The 18,321-nt window shown below is 40.8% G+C and overlaps 2 protein-coding genes across 2 annotated transcripts in view; both read right to left on the minus strand.

Annotated features, from left to right (window-relative positions):
- The window catches only part of si:ch211-193k19.2 (uncharacterized protein LOC100034574 homolog), a 1,126,861-nt gene that overhangs the window by 486,992 nt on the left and 621,548 nt on the right, over positions 1–18,321 (minus strand). The window lies entirely within an intron of this gene.
- Positions 1,434–17,690, minus strand: galnt12 (UDP-N-acetyl-alpha-D-galactosamine:polypeptide N-acetylgalactosaminyltransferase 12). The gene is made up of 10 exons (XM_034240964.1): positions 16,733–17,690; positions 16,073–16,242; positions 14,788–14,977; positions 14,399–14,584; positions 13,613–13,730; positions 12,980–13,156; positions 7,916–8,047; positions 7,365–7,478; positions 6,374–6,529; positions 1,434–5,280 (listed from the first exon to the last, which is right to left on the minus strand). Exons 1-10 carry the CDS (start codon positions 17,083–17,085, stop codon positions 5,143–5,145), a joined length of 1,734 nt encoding a protein of 577 aa, XP_034096855.1. The 5' UTR covers positions 17,086–17,690; the 3' UTR covers positions 1,434–5,142.

The following is an 18,321-nucleotide window of genomic DNA, read 5'->3' on the forward strand; positions in this document are numbered from 1 at the left end:
GCGTGGGGCACCGCAGCGCTGCATGTACAGTATGTCACACTGGATCAAAAAGTAGCCGTACGCTATGTGCAGATTGCAGCCTCTCCGTAGGCGCATTTGCTGAATATCAGTATTTTTTCTGCTATTTTGTATGGCATATCACACAGAGAAGCACCCATAGATTGTGATGAGACAGAGCTAGAGAGTCACAGCCCTCTGCAGTGCCTCCATATTCCTAAGAAGCAGCATCTAGGCAGCAATTATCAGAATGTGAAGATTTCAGGCAAGTTTTCCATCAGAGCATATCATCCTGTGCGAGAGAGAAACCAGCGTGTCGAGTGCAAATGTTCCCTTTTAATATTTCCAGCAGCGTGCTACACTTTAACAGCTGACACAATCCCACCTTCGAGACTATTATAAAAAGGCAGCTGTTTTTTGTATGTTATTTTGTTATGTTATGGCTCTATCTTTTATCCACCGTTCACCATGGCGTTGTCACATGCCACGAAGCACACAGCAAAGCATCATCAGTGAGTAATTGAGAGTGACTGCAGTGCAGAGCGTCAACACCAGGGGGAACAGAGCGACCTGGCGCATGGCTCCACATTTCACCATCTCACTCAGCAGCTGGTGATCAAACCAATCCGATATGGCTGGAAAACTCAGTCCCCCCCCCTTTTCTATTTCTCTTCTTCTTCTCTCATTACCCTCGGAGCAGCTTGATTCACGTCTCCATCGCAGCTAAATGTGGATGATAGCCTGTCTTTCTCTGATGAGTCACACTTAAATTGATACGCAATGATTTACAGTGAGAGCAAACGTATTTTCTGGGTTGCATTTCATGAATAAAGCCTTCCAGTGATACACATTTTAAAGGGGCCCAATTATGCTTTTTGGGGTTCCCCCTTTCCTGTAGTGTTTTACATAAGTGTTGATGTAAATGTTAATAGTCTGCAAACGCTTAAATCCTAAAGTACTCTCGAGAGGGAGTTTCTCTCCCACACACTCCCCCCCCCCCCCCCCTCCCTGCCTGAAACACCTCCATTGGACTCCTTTGTTTGCTTCTGTAATATAATGACAGCATTACGTAACACTTTTGCTTCTACTGGCTAGGGCTCCAACACATTGTACCTGATAGGCCAAGGGGCGGGACATCTATAAGCGGTTGATACATCACAACAGAGCCGGCCAGCTAACCAATCAGAACAGACTAGGCTCTGGTTTCAGACAGAGGGGGAAAAGAGGTGCTGCATCAAAGGCAGTATGAGAAAAATGAAGACCTTTTTCAACATTAAAGCATGGAAACATGTCACAGCAGAGGCACAGAATACATGTATGAAACCTGAACATGAGCAATAAAGGGCCCATAATAGGCAGAAAACACATTTTCAACATTATGATTGATTACTTAACTTACAATTAACAAACAGCTAAATGGATACATTGACATCAGATATGGTCAGTTTATTGCTTTATTTATCACAAAAATATTGTTAATCACATCCTTCTCTTCCTTTTTTACAACATAAGGCCGCTTGAGTTACCGACAGCTTTATTACACCAGTCACGGTGTTGAATTCCAACATTATTATTTGTGCATTTTTACCACAACTGAAATGTCTCCAGTGGGAATTGTATCATTATAAACAGAAGATATGTTCATGGTAGTGGAAAGCAGCACTGCACGGTCCATTAGTGCTGGGTGATAATCAGCTACTTTACAGGTTCAAATGCTCCACAGATCCATGGGAAGTCACAACTGTTTACGACCTGGGCTTAGTTGATATAAAAGCACTATATGACCTGCCAGAGAGATATGATCCTCGACTGGAGAATATCAGTTTTATTGCAGCCAAGTGTCCCGTATCAAATTAGCATACAATATAACGGCAGCGTAAATTGTATTTGACTATGGAGGACATGTCTGGCATAACAGATGGTCACAGGGGACAATAAATAACCCTTTTAATAACAGACAGAATATTTATACTGCACTCACTGGCTAAAGACACAAACTGATAGGAATGGAAAAGCTGTCACTTCTTAAGTGTTCAATACATAAAGCATGAGCACATAAAAAGGGTGATCTCTCCTGTTCCTGTTTGATCCAATCTGTGATGGTTAATACTCATGAAGCAGCTTTTTTAAAGTCTTAAATCATATCAGGGTCTTGCTAGAGCCCGTGGACACCTAAAGAACCACCTGTTAAAACTTTTCTGAGCATGTGATACTCTTCTGTTAATATGAGATCAAGTTTTATCACCAAAAATATTTATACAATGCCGAGACAGCTGCCCAACTCCTTCCCTCTATGGAGCTGGCTATAATCTTCCTACAGTCATTTGGTCAATTCCACTTATCTGCACACTCGTGTAGCACTCACAAGCCCGCAAAAGCTTTTATGGATTACTGGGAACTTCAACCCCACAAATTACGTCCGTCTTTCAATATTGTCTTGTGTGCCTTTTATCCTACAGAGTTCAGCTATCACATGACACAATGTCCTGCACACTGCACTAAATATATGTTCAGAGCAGTAAGAGAGTGAAATACAGTAAAGCACATCTTGCGCTGTCCCTTTAAGCTTGTATATGAGCTCATACGCACAGATGTTACGATGTTCATGCACATCATTGTACAATCATAATATTTGGCAAATGAAAAGATTCTGATTCCACTGTGGGACTGGCAAAATTGTGTTTTTCCATCTTCTATTTATCCTTCTTGGAGTTTACATTCATGTTTCAGTTGGATAGTTTTCTAACAAAGCTCCTTTGAGAGCAAGGGGCCAGCAGCTTGTGAAGGTTAATGGTAAGGAAGAGGTCACAAATTGCTTCATTCAGGCTCCTCCATTATCTGCTCCTGCTGCCAAAAAACTGTACTCTTGATGGCTTCCATTCATAAATCAAATCTCAAGCAGACGAGTAACAAGTGGTCATCTGAGGAGGATTGGGCTGGCGCGAGTCCAAAAGATAAGTCGTCCGCTGCACACCTCCGACACGGAGAGGGAGAGCTGGTGATAAAGAATTGGGAGAGGACCAGAAAATCAATCAGGAAGCCATCTGGCAGCCCGGCGCTCCGGAGACAACCAACAACTGTGTCCTCCTCCTCCGCTGTGTTTCCCTCGGTCCCTCTGCATCGCCTGAGGGAGAGCCACACAAGTGACCGCAACAACAGGGAGATCTATAGCCGTCTGGTTCTTACCGATGGAAGCAGGAGGCAGTGTGCACAAATCAGTACAACTACCAGTCACACCTGTGCACTAAAAGGGGGAAAACATCGTCCCTGTGTGTGCTGTAGGAGCATACATACTTTTGGTAAGCAGCTTTGTAACAATTCTTCCTTCCGTACTCATTATATCTGAGACATAATTTAGAGTCAGTACAAAAGTATCCTCCGCAAGTCATATCTTAAATTATAATTACAGTTTGTTTTACATTAAGGCACTCTATGGGCTTCAAGTGTGAAGTTAAGATGGGAAAGAGGATGTTATTATTGCAATTTGCACTTATGATCATTAAGTGAATACATTCCCACATATTTATAATTAAAGTATTTAGTTTTATGTAGAAATTAAATATTTTAAATAAACATAGTTGACACGACATGACAGAAAATATGGCTATGATTTAGTCTTTTGAAGCTGCAAATCATTTAAAGACCACATGACAGAGGCAAGTACATTACGTTGAAAACAAGGAAGCCAAAACCTCCCGAATGACGAATTTCATTTTACCTCAAAGTTTCATTTGAAAAGCAAAATGACTTGGAGTCTCCTGTTATCAGTAGTTAGGTGATTAAGTTAAGGAAGTACTGGGTACTTGCATAATGCCTGTGATTGAAAGGTCACCTACAGTATCATGAAATATTTAGGCAATAGTATAGGTCTCAAGATATATAACAATTTATAAAAAACATGTCTATGAAGTGTTTTACTCAAAATACCAAACAGATCACCCATTCTAGCCATGCCTCATATCCCTCCATTTCACTTCCTGTTACTAAAGTGCTGATTCGGGGTATAAAGCTTTTTTTAAAATTAAAAAGAGGGGGCGGAGCTTATGTCTGCTCATGCGGGACCCGGCAGATACTGTCTAAAATAAATGCTGCCAAAACCACATCAAGGATTATTTCTGAAACAGTATGGAGCTCAAAGGCTTTCTCTCTTGCCGGTTTACCACAAGGTGAGTTCCTTTTTATTTCCTGCTTCTTCACACATGTGCTCTCTCCAGTACTGGTTAGCTCTGAGTGTTAGCGATGCTTGCTAATGTAAACAAGGGCCTTGATTCTGATAGCAACTTTCTGATAGGGCCGTAGGTCCACCACGTGGGTGCCATCCGATATGACGTAAATAACGTCATATCGGATGGCAAATCTAGATCAGCTCGTTGTCGCCCCGTTTTTCAGAGATTTGCGCACGGAGGAAAAGAGAGAGGGTTTTATTTTCTGACACTTTGTGAGTTCCCTGACATGCCGGGGGCACATATTTATGTATAAAAGACATCAAAAGTGCATTTTGCATGATAGGTCCCCTTTAAGGCTTTTCCTAAGCCACTGTGTGTAAGAGAACGAAATACCTGAATATTTCTCCAACTTTCTCTCTACAAGAGAGAAAACAGTGAAAGAGAGGAACTTGCAGAGAGGAGCGTTGGCCCCCTCTACAGGAGAAGTTGAAACATTTTGAAAATGCCTCATGATGCGGCTCTGCAAATGTCAGCCACTAGCACATGAGGGGCTTTGAGTTTGTTAAAAGAGGTGTAAAACTATTATTTTCATTAAGACCGACACACAGACGTTTCAGTGTCCATGTGTGCGTGAAGCAAGTGCTAAGTTGAGCTAAAAGATCGCCCCACTAGAGACGTGTGCAAAGGAGAAAAAAATGAAAAATATCAGCATGTAAAATTGCAGGTTCTCAATAATTGTCAAGTGCCTTCTTGATTAGAAAAAACTATGCATATTTCAGTTGGCCCCTGTCTCCCAGCAACAGCATCCTAGAAAAAATATCCCCCTATATATTTACAAAGTCATTAAAGTAAGTACTTGTCGGTATCATTTCTAATTGGTCCATTGAGTCCAGCTGGCACAACAATGTGTGGAAAACATATCCCTCCACAGGATATCAGCCCTGAATGAAAAATATAAGTATCGGCTAGTTTGATACAATTACATTCTCTCCTCAAAGAACCACTTCTGGTGCGGGCTGTCGGAGCAGGGCTGGAGAGAGGGGGCTGGGGTCCCGTTTTCTGTCTTGTCTACCGCCTGCACACACTTCTGGCTCAGCTCATGGTACAGGCTACCGTCCTGAAACAGAGATGTGGAGAAAATGCATTTTAAATCAAAGTTATTTGCTGGTTATTCGCTCGAATGGCAAGAGCAGTTAGAAAGTAGCTATTAGCGCTATCCAAGACATGTTTAAATAATCAGCTGCTCAATAAAGTGATATTATCTTTGTCAGTTTACTTCTCTCTCTATATACAACTATATTAAGCCTTGACACAGCATGGTGTAACTACACTGAAAACAGGCTTAACAAGTAGCAGTGTCGTGCGGAAAAGAATGCTAACGGTGTGATTTACAGTTTGGTATCAGCTACACAACTGTATCTCTGTATGTGCTTGATAAGAGTTTGACATGAATTACAGCAGATTTTGGCCGTGCAAGGACGTCGTGATTCAAATATCTCAGCTTCAATCCAGTAATAACACTTTTGAGATTATTATATTGTAGCAGATTTGTAAGGACATAATTCACCATTGTCTGTGGTTAAAAACTAGCAATCAATTTATGTGCCTTTTCTGGGATGTTTTACCTTCACACAAGAGTTGGACAGTGTCAATGTGTTACTATGGAAACAGAGTGTTGAAAGTAACGTTTTCACATACTTGTTGAGCTTTTAGCAGGTCAATAAACAACACAAGTGTTGTATAGTCAAAAATACAGGTTGTTCTCCTCTCTTTTTTTCCCAACTTCTACAGTAGTATCAATGAAATAAAATAATAATGATGAGAATAATGAATAGGACAACTTTATATATTGCCAAAAACCCTAAAACAATAAGGATATTTTAAAACAAATGAAGATAATAAAATCATCACAGGATGTTCTTGTATGGGGCAAAAGAATCACATCCCTACTAATAAAAGAGGAAAGGCTTTTAGATGATTGGATTGGTTAAGAGCTGGAAAACAGGGGATCGAAACAGTAAGAGCATTAGTGGTGGTTCAAGAAGGAAAGTAATAAATAAATGTGAACGTATGAAAAAAATAGTGAAACATTAAAAAGGAAATCTAATCAGAACCTCATTTTATCATGCACTTTTACTGCCACCATGATGTCACTTCCTGTCTCTCCGCACACACTGCCTCTTTGTGTATACCAGGATTGAGCTCCTTACCTCCCGGAGGACAAACTTCTGGTCTTGAGGCATGGGTTGTCCTCGCTTCCGACACAGCTGGAGGGTCAGGTAGGTGCTGATGGGGTCACCCACAACACACCCAGCAGGCTCCCTGGTGTTGTAGCGGATCTCACCCTCTGTGGAGTACTCAAAGAACTGCGGGAGGAAGTGCAAAATGTGTAATGTAAATTAAACTTTTTTGCCTTTTTTTTATTTATTTTTTTAAATCTCACTTAATATTCCACATAATATAGACAGAGTCAAATCAATATCATGTCATGCATGTAGCTTAATTGTTAATTTTCCACTGCAAGTCAACTGATTGCTATAACCAAAACACAAATGCATTTAGGTTTTGCAATATTTCAGAGGGTCATGTTAGACACAGAGAATGCCCAATGTATGTTTGCATGTTTATGTGTGACTCAGAAGAAGGCATGCAGCAGGAAGGATAACGGACCCAGCATACTGAGAGATGGCTTGTGAGTGTGTTTTTTATTTAATGTACTACACATACAAACATGTGTAATGCAGGTGTGTGTTTAGGGTGAGTTTACATCATGCAGTCCCATAAGGCAGACAGCAAAAGCCTTGGTTCCTAGGATACGTCAGTGTGTGTGTGTGTGTGTGTGTGTGTGTGTGTGTGTGTGTGTGTGTGTGTGTGTGTTGTGTGTGTGTGTGTGTGTGTGTTGTGTGTGTGTGTGTGTGTGTGTGTGTGTGTGTGTGTGTGTGTGTGTGTACAGTGGGCTGCTGGAGAAACAGTGGTACATTTCTGCTTCCTTGACCACAGAGCCTACAGGTGTGTCACAAAGGTCGACATATCATTTTTCAACCTGGGAAAAGGCTAACTAGTTCCCTAATGCAAGATTTGTATTTGAAATAGTTCTCCAGTAAAACTAAGACTAATCAAACATTTCACAATGCTAAAGGAAGACATGTAATGCCCATTCCAACGGACTGAAGTGACCCTTTAATGGCTGGCGTGCATTACCTGGTTCTGCCCCATGCCGTGACACTGGTACAGGATGACTCTTTGTCCCACCACGTTGTGCTCGTCTGAAGGGTTGTAGTCGAAACAGTAGTTGGATTTGCCGCGGCTCTTCAGCTATAATGGAGAAACTAATAAGGTCAATAAACCTTTGAAATTAGATGATGCCAAAAGACAGACTACTCATTAAAAATTGAAATGGATGCACTATATTTTTCGATTTAGCTAGTGAATGTATATGTGTATATTATGTAAATGAAAACTAAAGGGGGTTGGTTGCAGGTGATGTTGTCATATCACTGCTGTCTGGGGCGAACGTCCACTATGTGCAAACGCTTTTTTGTTTTTGTTTTTCCATATTTCCACTCGACTTTAAATGTAGCATTATCTGATTATGTGCATGTGTGCACCTATACCTGTGTGTATTTGTACTGTATTTGTAGAGTGGACAACTGAATATACCCTGAGCAAAGATCTTCATTATAAAAAAGAAATAATATAATTGAACTTTCTTACAAAACAAACAGACAAAAGCTCCTTAGTTGTGTTCTCACCATTCCAAACATGCCCGGCTTATCCTCTGGGACGTGAATATCGGGGTATATATTATCCAGATACCACCTGAAGTTCTTACAGCCCAGCTTCTCTCTGAGCTTCCTCCGCGCTGTCACATCTCCAAAGGCCTCCTGAAATCAAAGACCACAAATGAGTTTATCAGAACACTTCTGCCATAATAACCTGAGAATCAAAACACTCACAGGAATAACAAAATTGGTACGGTGTTCAAATTAAAACTTGTGTGTGTGTGTGTGTGTGTGTGTGGTGGGCTCTTGATACTGCAGTGTCAGAGAGGACACACTCAGAGGATAGTTTTGTGCTGAAATGGTATACAACAGCACCATCTATAGTTGTAATATAGTAATAATAGGACACTTACAAGGCTTGTTTAAAGGGAAAAACCAGACGGTAAACACAAGGTTTAAGATACTTCAATATAAATGTACATACTGCTCGTCAGACTTCATAATAAATCTGCTGATTCTAACAGCTGTTTGCACTGAATGTTCGAACGAGGTACTATTTCACTTTCTATGGGAATTTCCAAAAGATACAAACTTTTTAAGGATGCAATAAAACATTTGTTCTACAGGTTTAATACAAACTTTTTTTTAAATGTCAAATTTCTATATTAAGTCTTCCTGATATATTCCAAACACACAAGCATCGGAGCAGACTAAACTTCTGGATTGTTCCTAGCAAAGTCTTTCAAATATGTGCACTACAGGACAGAGGGGCTAAAGAACTGTTTTGTGTAACTATGGACTGACTCAGCATGTGACGGAGCCCACACACAATAAGGGGCACACTCTGGACTTAATTATCTCAAAGGGTCTGAATATCTCTAAGGTTGTGGTGACTGATGTTGCACTCTCTGACCATTCCTGTGTTTTCTTTGAGAGCTCGATTTCTGTTCACAAAAATGTTCAAAAAGAGGTAACCACAAAGCGATATTTAACTGAAAATACTAGGGAAATGTTTACTCAGAATTTTTCTTCCACACTTGCCCCTGCTAACAAACTTCCGCCTTACATCTGTTCCCTGATCTCACAGCGTATTGTAAATGGCTACTGCCTGAGATCTAAAGCTGTGGTTGTATTACATGTGCCAACTGCTAGGACTGTATTAGGAAATACAGCTTTTAGATGTGCAGCGCCGCTAGCATGGAACAGTCTACAAAAGGAATGGAAGCTAAGCAGTTTGATTCCATTTCATGTTTTTAAAGCTAGGATAGACGCTATACAATCAGAAAATATTGGTGTCTGTAAATGCTACTAGTATACAAACTGTAGTATCATATAATGTCCTTTGTTTTCTGTCATGTTTGTATTAATGTTTGGAACTAATTGAAGCAGGTCACCATTGTAAAAGAGGTCTATGATCTCAATGGGTTTTATCTGTATAAATAAAGGTTTTGAATTGAATTGAATTGAATCTCAGTAAATGAGCTAGTAGATCATTTTAATTCAAAAATTAAAAATGTTATAGATGCCATTGCTCCAACTAAGGTAAAGGAAGTGACTGGGAATAAAATATCTCCATGGAGAAAGGCCATGACCGTGAGAGCAGAAAAAAGAGAGTGTCGAAAAGCTGAACGTAGGTGGCGAAAAACAAATCTCCAGGTTCACTTTGAAATCTATAAAGAGAGACTTGGCCTTTATAATTTGGAATTATCTCTGCATCAGGTACAGCAAATGTGTTGTCCCTATGTCCACCTAATATAAATTCAAACACCATGACACAATTCCATCAGATTAATGATAAAAACCTAGAGGACATTATTCAACTTCTGAAATCCTCCTCCTGCTGCCTTGATATTATTCCAACAGGATTTTTCAAAGATGTTTTTCGTTGCATGGCCTCAGATCTACTTCATATAGTAAACAAATCTCTTCACTGAAAGTAGCAACCAAATTAGTTGCCAACTAATTCAGTCGTCGATTCGTTGGTGACGTCATCACGTGTGTTTTACGCGCCGTTAAGCTCCAACGTTATTGGTCTTTTTATCGGTACTGGAGACATTTTAAAAATATATGTCATGTATTGTTGATACAAAAACATTATATCGCAGTCTTAGTGTCGCCAACTCGTTTCTAATATGCAAAAAGACAACACAAATGCGTCTATGATGTATTTTCGATCAGACGAGATCTCTCTCCCCGGTCTGTGTGCGAGGGGGCGGGGCAGTTTACACACACGCAGCTGCTACAGTACATGCAGCAACACACTGCGGAGATGGCGGAGAGAACGCGCTCCGAGGTGTGGTTAAACTTTACCCGTCTCGCTGTGGACAATGCTCGTTGCCAAAAGTGCAATAAGAGTTAAGCATGTAAGGGCGGTAACACGAGCAATTTGTCTAAACATTTGGCAAAAGTGCACCACATTCAGACGGAGAAATGCACCGGGTACCTTTCTAGTAGCTCTGTAGCTCCATCCACGAGTAACGTTTCCACGTCAGGTGTTATGTATGCTAGCAGCAACACACAGAGTTAACTACATTATACAAACATGGGTTAATGATTAGAGGTAACTGAGTTATTTATTTTGTTAAAGTTTCAGCTATTCTGTTTACAGTTCCGTTATCACATAATTTAATACGATTTGTTAAAACATTGTTTCTTTTGATGTGAAATATTATTTATTTAATTTAAATAAAAAACAATGTTAATTTTGTTCAAAATGTGTTTAGTTAATTTAATAATAAATGTATTTTTGAATCAAGTATTCATCTTTATTGTCTTCATTTTTAGTTTCCACATGCCTAAAACAACCTCAAGCTAAATCTAAAAGTTGATGGCTAAATAAGAGCGTTTGAGAAATTGTGCAAGGCATAATAGTCCGAATAGTCGATTAATCGTTTCATTAATCGATAGATTAATCGATTATCAAATTAGTCGTTTGTTGCAGCCCTTAAACTGCACTGTAACTTTTATCCATGTATTTTTTCTTTTAATGTTTATTTTATTATCTTTTCTTTTTAATGACTGATTTTAAATGCCATTTTCTTAATGTCTTTCGTTTTTTGTAAAGCACTTTGAATTGCCTTGTGTTGAAAGGTGCTATATAAATAAACTTGCCTTGCCTTGGAATGATTTTGTTGTAATCTTTCTTTCTGATATTTGTGAAATATATATTTTAGGGGACAACAAGTACTGCTTTTTCTACATCCTGGTTAATAGAGAGCAGGACGAGTATCCATGTGTGTCTTGGCATGTCAGTAGATGCAAAAAAATTTTTATTTTCTTATCTAAATACCTTTGTGCATACACAGCTGTGCATACACACCACAGTAACCATGGCTCGTGATCTACGATGCAGGGAGGATGACAGAGCATATGCTCACCACACCTTCCCTGCTGGAGGAAGAGTTCAGACGCTCTGCAGGATGATGGATGATGGTGGTTCGCCCAAACATAGCTTTAATTGGCCCTTCATCAATTCACTTTCTCAATAGACGGATTCCCAAAGGACAGAGTCAGCTGACAATGTGGAAGACCAATGCGAGCCACTACAGTTTATGAGGCCAATAACAGGCAAATTGAGAGATGGTATTTAAATGACAGTAAAGAGCAAATGTAAGAGTGACACGCAACGACAACCCAGTATCTGGATCAGCAAGGGAGTCACAAACAAGGGAGTGTAAACAGATCACGGGAAAACATTGGATACAGATTCACTTTTGTATCCGTGTCATGTCTGAAAACGACACACTGTTGCAATTTGAATCTGCTTTATTTAGGTTGCACACCGCCTTATTACTTATTTATTAGAGTTGTAAACATAACTCACATGGAGTAAACAGGAGACTCATCAACTCAACAATTCAGCGATCAATCGTCCTGTAACCGTAATGTAATGTTCTGTAGCGTAGCTTTTTTTTGGTAATATGACATCGTTGCTGCTTTATAAATATTGAAATGATCCATCAATATATTACGTTTGAGACTGACTCAAATGACATACATAGAGGGCTTGGATCCAAAAACTATCATGTGAAGTTGTGATTTAGTCATACCAGACCTAAATTAATTAATTATTTACACAAATAAAAATCTCCCTGCCTTAGTTTATCCCTAAAAAAGGGAGTGATAGTTCCTGAAGAGAACAAAGGAAGATCTTTGTGTGTGTGTGTAGTGTCTGCTTTGACATGTCTGCCAGCGTCACGTAGTAGGAAGTGGGAATATGCCAAAAATATCTTCAGAAAGATACTTGGGTTGATAATCTCTTCAAAAGGTTTGACAAAATCTCTACCTGTGTAAATCAAAAACTGCAAGAAATGCCAGAAAAAGTGTCATGAAACCTATGAGATAAAGGCTGTCATAGGAAAGTTTAACAGCATCAAGAAAATAAAACATCTTGAATATAACATTTCTCAAAACGCTGCATGTATGACCAAGTGTTTGTTTAGAGAGTTTGGTTTATTAGGTTTGCCGAGCCATTGCGAATTTGGCAAGACTTCCTCCTCTCAGGGACATAGTGCCACCTGATCTGTGTTTAGAGAGCCTCTCCTCTTAAATACACACACACACACACACACACACACACACACACACACACACACACACACACACACACACACACACACACACCACACACACACACACACACACACACACACACACACACACACACACACACACACACACACACACACACACACACACACACACACACACACACGTGTTGCTCTCACTCAAGGACAGGTGGGCGACGCCTGTTGGCACGGAGGGACACGGAAAGGTGGTAATCACACACCCCTGTCGCCTGGCGTGTCTGCCACTCATGTATCCCAAGTGTCACTTAATCAGGGGAGCTTTTACACCACAGGGGGGGGGGGGGGGGCAGGCAGTGTGTGTAGTTTGTGTAAATATTCAAATGTGTGCATGTGTGCATTGAAATCATGTGATAAATCATCAGTTTTGTGGTGAGTCTATCTCCCATCTCCATAAAGAACAATAAACAATTCAGTCATTGCTATACTCTAACGCTTACTTGAAAATGCAATAGTTGTATTTGATTCCACTTGCACGTACAAACACTCGCCATCTGTGCAGACTCACCAGTCGTGCGTGGGGGTTTCGATGGTAGTAGACGTCTTTGAATTCATCCATCCAGACCTCAGCGGCTCTCACACTGTTTGCCAGAGCTTTGCTGCGTGAGTAGGGGGCCTTTTTAGGGAACACGTGGCCCACATGGGAGCATGGGTGGACCTCCAGGCTGCCTCCACACTGCCAAATCTAAGAGACATCACAAACACCAGCACCACGAGGGTTTGGTTAGCCACAGAGCCATGATTCACTCACTCCACACAAAGCACAGCCTTGTTGGGGCGGAACTTGGAGACGGAAAAGCTGTTTTGTTGTTGAATGGAAATATATTTGGGTGACTTCCCTTTGGGAAATTGCGGCTACTGAAAAAAAGGATGTTCAGATTCTTCACTGAAATTAAACTATAAAAATATTTGGCCTGTTCACACTGGTTGATATAATTATTTCAGGATGTTTGGGGAAACTATAATTCATCACATGATGCAGTTCTGGATGCCTTCTTACAGCTGTGTGTTTTAGTGTCAATTAAAATGTGCATATTTCATTTTAATATGCAGACAGCATATGAATTGTGACTTTTTGTATACCTAGAGTTACACCCTTAAACATTCAGAATACATGTACATATGAAACATTATTTCTTACCCTGAAGGAGAACTCCAGGTTCTCCCCTCCCCACACCTCCATGCCTGTGTCGTATGTTCCCAGGTAATGGAAGTAGTTCTTGCTCACAGCAAACAGACCACCTGCCATAGTAGGAGACCTGAGGGCAAAAACACATCACTATTTCCCTGCATCTTATAAATTATGATTTTTCTGCTGGATCAGCGAACTGATATATCATCTTTAGTGCCAGCTGACAGTATACGAGATCATCTACAGCTCTTTCTTTAAAGTTATCCTTAAACCCGGTATCTGCGCAAATCCAAATTGAATGACCTTAAGTTATTTCTTTAATATTTCCACATGCCTGTCTGCTTACTGGCCTCATTGCACTGAAGTGTGCCACAATCTGCTAGCTTGACAACTGTTAGTACCAACAATGTCCATGTTTGTTTACATGTCCTGAAGAGACAGGCTGTCAATGTTGCCCATTTAATAACTTCTACGCTAGATTGAGTGACTTTTGGAGCTAATGCTGCTAGCTACTTTCATTGGAAAAGGGTTTGCAACTTCTTTAAATGACCCACCCTAGCTTTAATTTGTATAACTGGAATATCCAGTTCTCATTTCCCTCACTACAGCGCTCAATTAACTTTACCTACAAAGCTGAAGCACACTACCCTTTCAATCAACAAATAAATTGGTAAAATGGTCGTTATTGTGGGAAAATATCAGCATAACAAAACATATCTGCGAGGGGAACAAGATCTGCCAGAACCAAGATATAAAATTAATGGGACTTTTTCTCACAACGTCCAAAAAACCCACCTGATGACATCAATAGGCGATCGACGGCGTTTCTGTTCATATTCTGGGACAGTGTGCCAGGTAAAGACCAACCGCCAATCAAAGCCTCCAATCTGAGGTTCACCAGAGTTCCCTAAATACTGGAAAGTGTTCCAGTCGATCACATCAATGACAGGACACACCACCGCCGAAGGCTCCTCTTTGATCCTGGAGTAGAAAGAGGAGGAAAGCTCTTGACAGGAATAAAGTAGTGTTATAAAGCCACGCTATGCCCTTGCTTTTAGAGAGTAAAATAACAGCTCTCCTTTGGCAGACTGGATGGTTTTCAGTGTTACACTTCAGTTATGCCTTTCCAACCACAAAGCAACAATGACAAAACACTCCATTTTCCCTGCTGAGGGTTTTCTAACCTGTGAAGCAGAGGCTCTAACCAGCCGTCATGACACTCGCAGTGACAGTCCAGGAAGGTCAGCACATCACCCGTGGTAATGGATGCCCCGAGCAACCGGGCACGCACCAACCCCTCCCTCTTGGTGGCCCGGATCAAACGCACCTTCCTCAAACCTGAGATGTGCTGCTCCAATGGCCCCTTCAGATGAGCTTCAGGAACAAGTAAACAGACAAACAATCTGATAAATGTGAATTGAAAACTGTTACGTGTTCACTTCAAACATTAAGAGATTAAATGGATCATGGACAACAAGCATGACACAACAAATACATTCTGCAGCCAGCTTTTGATAGCAGCTCGTAAAGCTGATTACCAAAGAAAGGAAAATAGTGTTCAAATGTTTTATACACAATAACTACATTCAGATCATCCATCTGCTGCCTTGTAGGTGGAATAACAACATGATTAATAAAATGGGCTTTGGTAAATTAATCCTTTGTCCTTAAACAGACCGTCAGAAATCCCTGCTGTTCTGATGGTATTACGAGTTTATGTTGATTTACATGCAAGAATACAAACATATCTAACAAATATTTTACAATGTATTTCTTTCCGTGCCCGTCTTCTAAGGTGTGATTGTGAAAGGTTCTTGGTCTCTACACCACCTCTTAATCTGAAATCATTTTCTGGTGAATTTCTTCACCGTTCTGTACAGCCAATGTTAACAGAGGGTGAGGCAGGCATTGCTTCATTCATAAGACCATGAAGCCAAAATGGTTTTGAACCACTCTCTAAAATGTCTCAGCTCTTCACAGTTAATCTGCATACAGAAAACAAAATAATGAATGGCCTCAAATTAGTGACAAAAAATCTCTTGAGTTCATCTTTAGCCAGCCACAGAATGCTTCTCTTTTTCCTCTTCCAATTTGAACACTGCGTTTGATCAAACTCTTCCAATTTACAGGAATACTGTTATTATTACTGTACCATTTGGCAAGATGTTACTGTGTCTTTATATTGAAGATAAATACAAAACCAGACATCTAGGATTCTAAACGGATGTGTATAAAGTGTCCCTTTAAGTCTGTGTCTCTGTTTGAATATCCTAATTGCCGACGTGTCACTGTGTCCTCCTCCCTTCAATTTATCTGACAAACTGATGATTGCCACCGTTCTGTTTCACGACTTGTGTGAACCTCTGACAACCTCTCTGTTCTCTCTGACTGTCAATCAGCACCCCTGACCGCCCCCAGCCCCTCTGCCTGTCCATCAGTCCGTCTCCCTCCATCAGTCCATGTTCGTACCTCTGTCACTGTAGTCGTCCACCAGCACCACCTCTTTCAGCAGGATGTCCGGAGACGTCTCCAGGACGCTGTGGACCGTCCTCAACAGGGTGGACCAGGCCTCGTTGTAGAAGGTGATGACAACGGAGGTTGTTGGCAGGGACCTGTAGTCATACTCCACCTCTTTGCAACTGCAATGTGTTAGATATAAGGAGTCATTTTGAAAAGGAGGATGTGGAAGTGGTTAAAACTGCAGAGTGGAAGGGGGCAGTAGCATGGCAAGCATCGGTTACACCCAATAGCAAATGATTGTACTAGTTAATTAGTGTCTTTTGGAAAAACAATTGCAGTTAGTCAGCTAGATTGTAGCTTTTGAATGGCATCCATAGTGTAGGATCCTATTCACTTTATAACAGTGTTTTTTGTTTTAAAAAAGTTTCACACTTCTTAACTAGCCCCAGATAAAAAACATTATTATATACCCCACATATTTAGTTTCTATTAGATATGGCAAGCATCAGTTACACCCCAAAAGCAAATTACTCTGTAGCCTACTACTTGTAAATTGTTGGCAGGTAGTCAGCTGGATTGTAGCTTCTGCATGGCATCCACAGTGTATAAAATCCCCTTTAACTTTATAACAGTGGTATAAAGCTTGACACTTCTCAACTAGTAACTCACAGTGGGTTCCATCTCTCTGGCAAACTGCGGTGTAGCGACACTTTATCACTGACATAAGTGTTTATCTGATGTTTTTGTATGCTTTCTTCCTCTTTTCTCTTCTCCTCTCCGTTCAGATTCAGCTTGACGGCTCTCCCCATTTCACCCAAGGCTAATAAATCCATGGGGGGCCTCTCGTAGACGGGTTTCTTTAGCTCTTCGTTCCCCACCTCTCGCTCCCCGGGGGGCTCTCGACGGTTTGTCACACTCACGTCCACTGAGTTGTGCCTGAAAAACACTAGATATCCCACTAAAGTGACACTCAAGAGGGAGAAAAGTATCGTTGGTCGGTGCCTTCTTCCGCAGAGTGCCATGTCGTCGTTTCCTTCCTCGGTGCAAACTTGGGTAGAAGTTTCATGCCCTGAGGAGCGGCACACTGGCACCTAATGTTTCTGCTGCTGAGCAAGAAGTGACCCTTTCACATTCACCAGCAGCCTCGTCACGTTTCCGTTTCACCACTTCAAGTTTAGTCCGCATTCTTTCAGACGAAACTAGTAGGCTATCAGTTTACGGAAAATAAATGAGTTTGTATTCAGTCTCAAACATGTCCAACTAAAAAAAAACTTTCGAGTTGTGATTACTTTGTCGTTGTTATCGTAACGGTCGTTGCAGTAGGACACTCCTCCTACTATTTTTAACGGTGTTCAAAGGATACGTGTCTGAAAAGGATTAGCAACCACGGATTTAACTAGTTATCTCGTTGGATTAGCCAGTTAACCTGTACATAACCTGAGGAATCCCTCTGGAAACAATGCAAATCTAGGTCAAATCAAAAACCCGTCCACTGTTTCTTTAAGTAAGTACATTTACTGCTAAAATAAAAAGACACATGTCAATTTATAGCGTCCAACTACTATCCTGCCAAACTCTTCTATGTTACCTTCAGATAATCCGTTTGAAATTTGCCTCTGGCTATTTAAATTTGAAGTTAAACCTACTGTCGTCAATTGGGCTGAGCTAGCAACGACTTTTCCGGTTCATGAATGTCAAAATAAAACCCCACAGCATATACACTATCGTAACACTTGCTAAAGCATTTAATTTGTTCTTGGCTAGTTAGCTTACAAAATTAAGCGATGTTCTGTTTAGTAGATCTCCCTAGTAATGCAACTTTCCTTCACCTAGTCCTTTATCAACAACACCCTTTTAATTTGAAGGCAAAATAGTTTAAGCGGAAGGGCAATGTGTTTGCTCCTGTAACTTCACACAAATGAAGTTCAACTGCCTGCGGCAGGACAGGACACATTTGAGAAGGAACCAGGGTCGACGTCATGGGGGGTCATTCGCGGGCCATGCCCCCCCCCCCCCCCCAAATGAGTCACTGTGCCCCCCCCCAACGCAGGGTGGGCAAGCCTTACCACTTTGCCTTTTTTGTCTGTTTTTTTTAATCATTAAAGTGAAAACGTTTCCACTAAAGGTTTTTTGTGTGAAATACATCAGAAATAAAGAATACAAATATAAAACACAGCCTGAGGTGTGCTCACTGCTGCTCTCTGATTGGTGTGTTGCTTGACCAATGACCCCCGACTTTTGTTTTGTTATCATTACGT

The sequence above is a fragment of the Gymnodraco acuticeps genome, unplaced genomic scaffold (assembly GCF_902827175.1).
Source record: "Gymnodraco acuticeps unplaced genomic scaffold, fGymAcu1.1, whole genome shotgun sequence".
Classification (NCBI taxonomy): Eukaryota; Metazoa; Chordata; class Actinopteri; order Perciformes; family Bathydraconidae; genus Gymnodraco; species Gymnodraco acuticeps.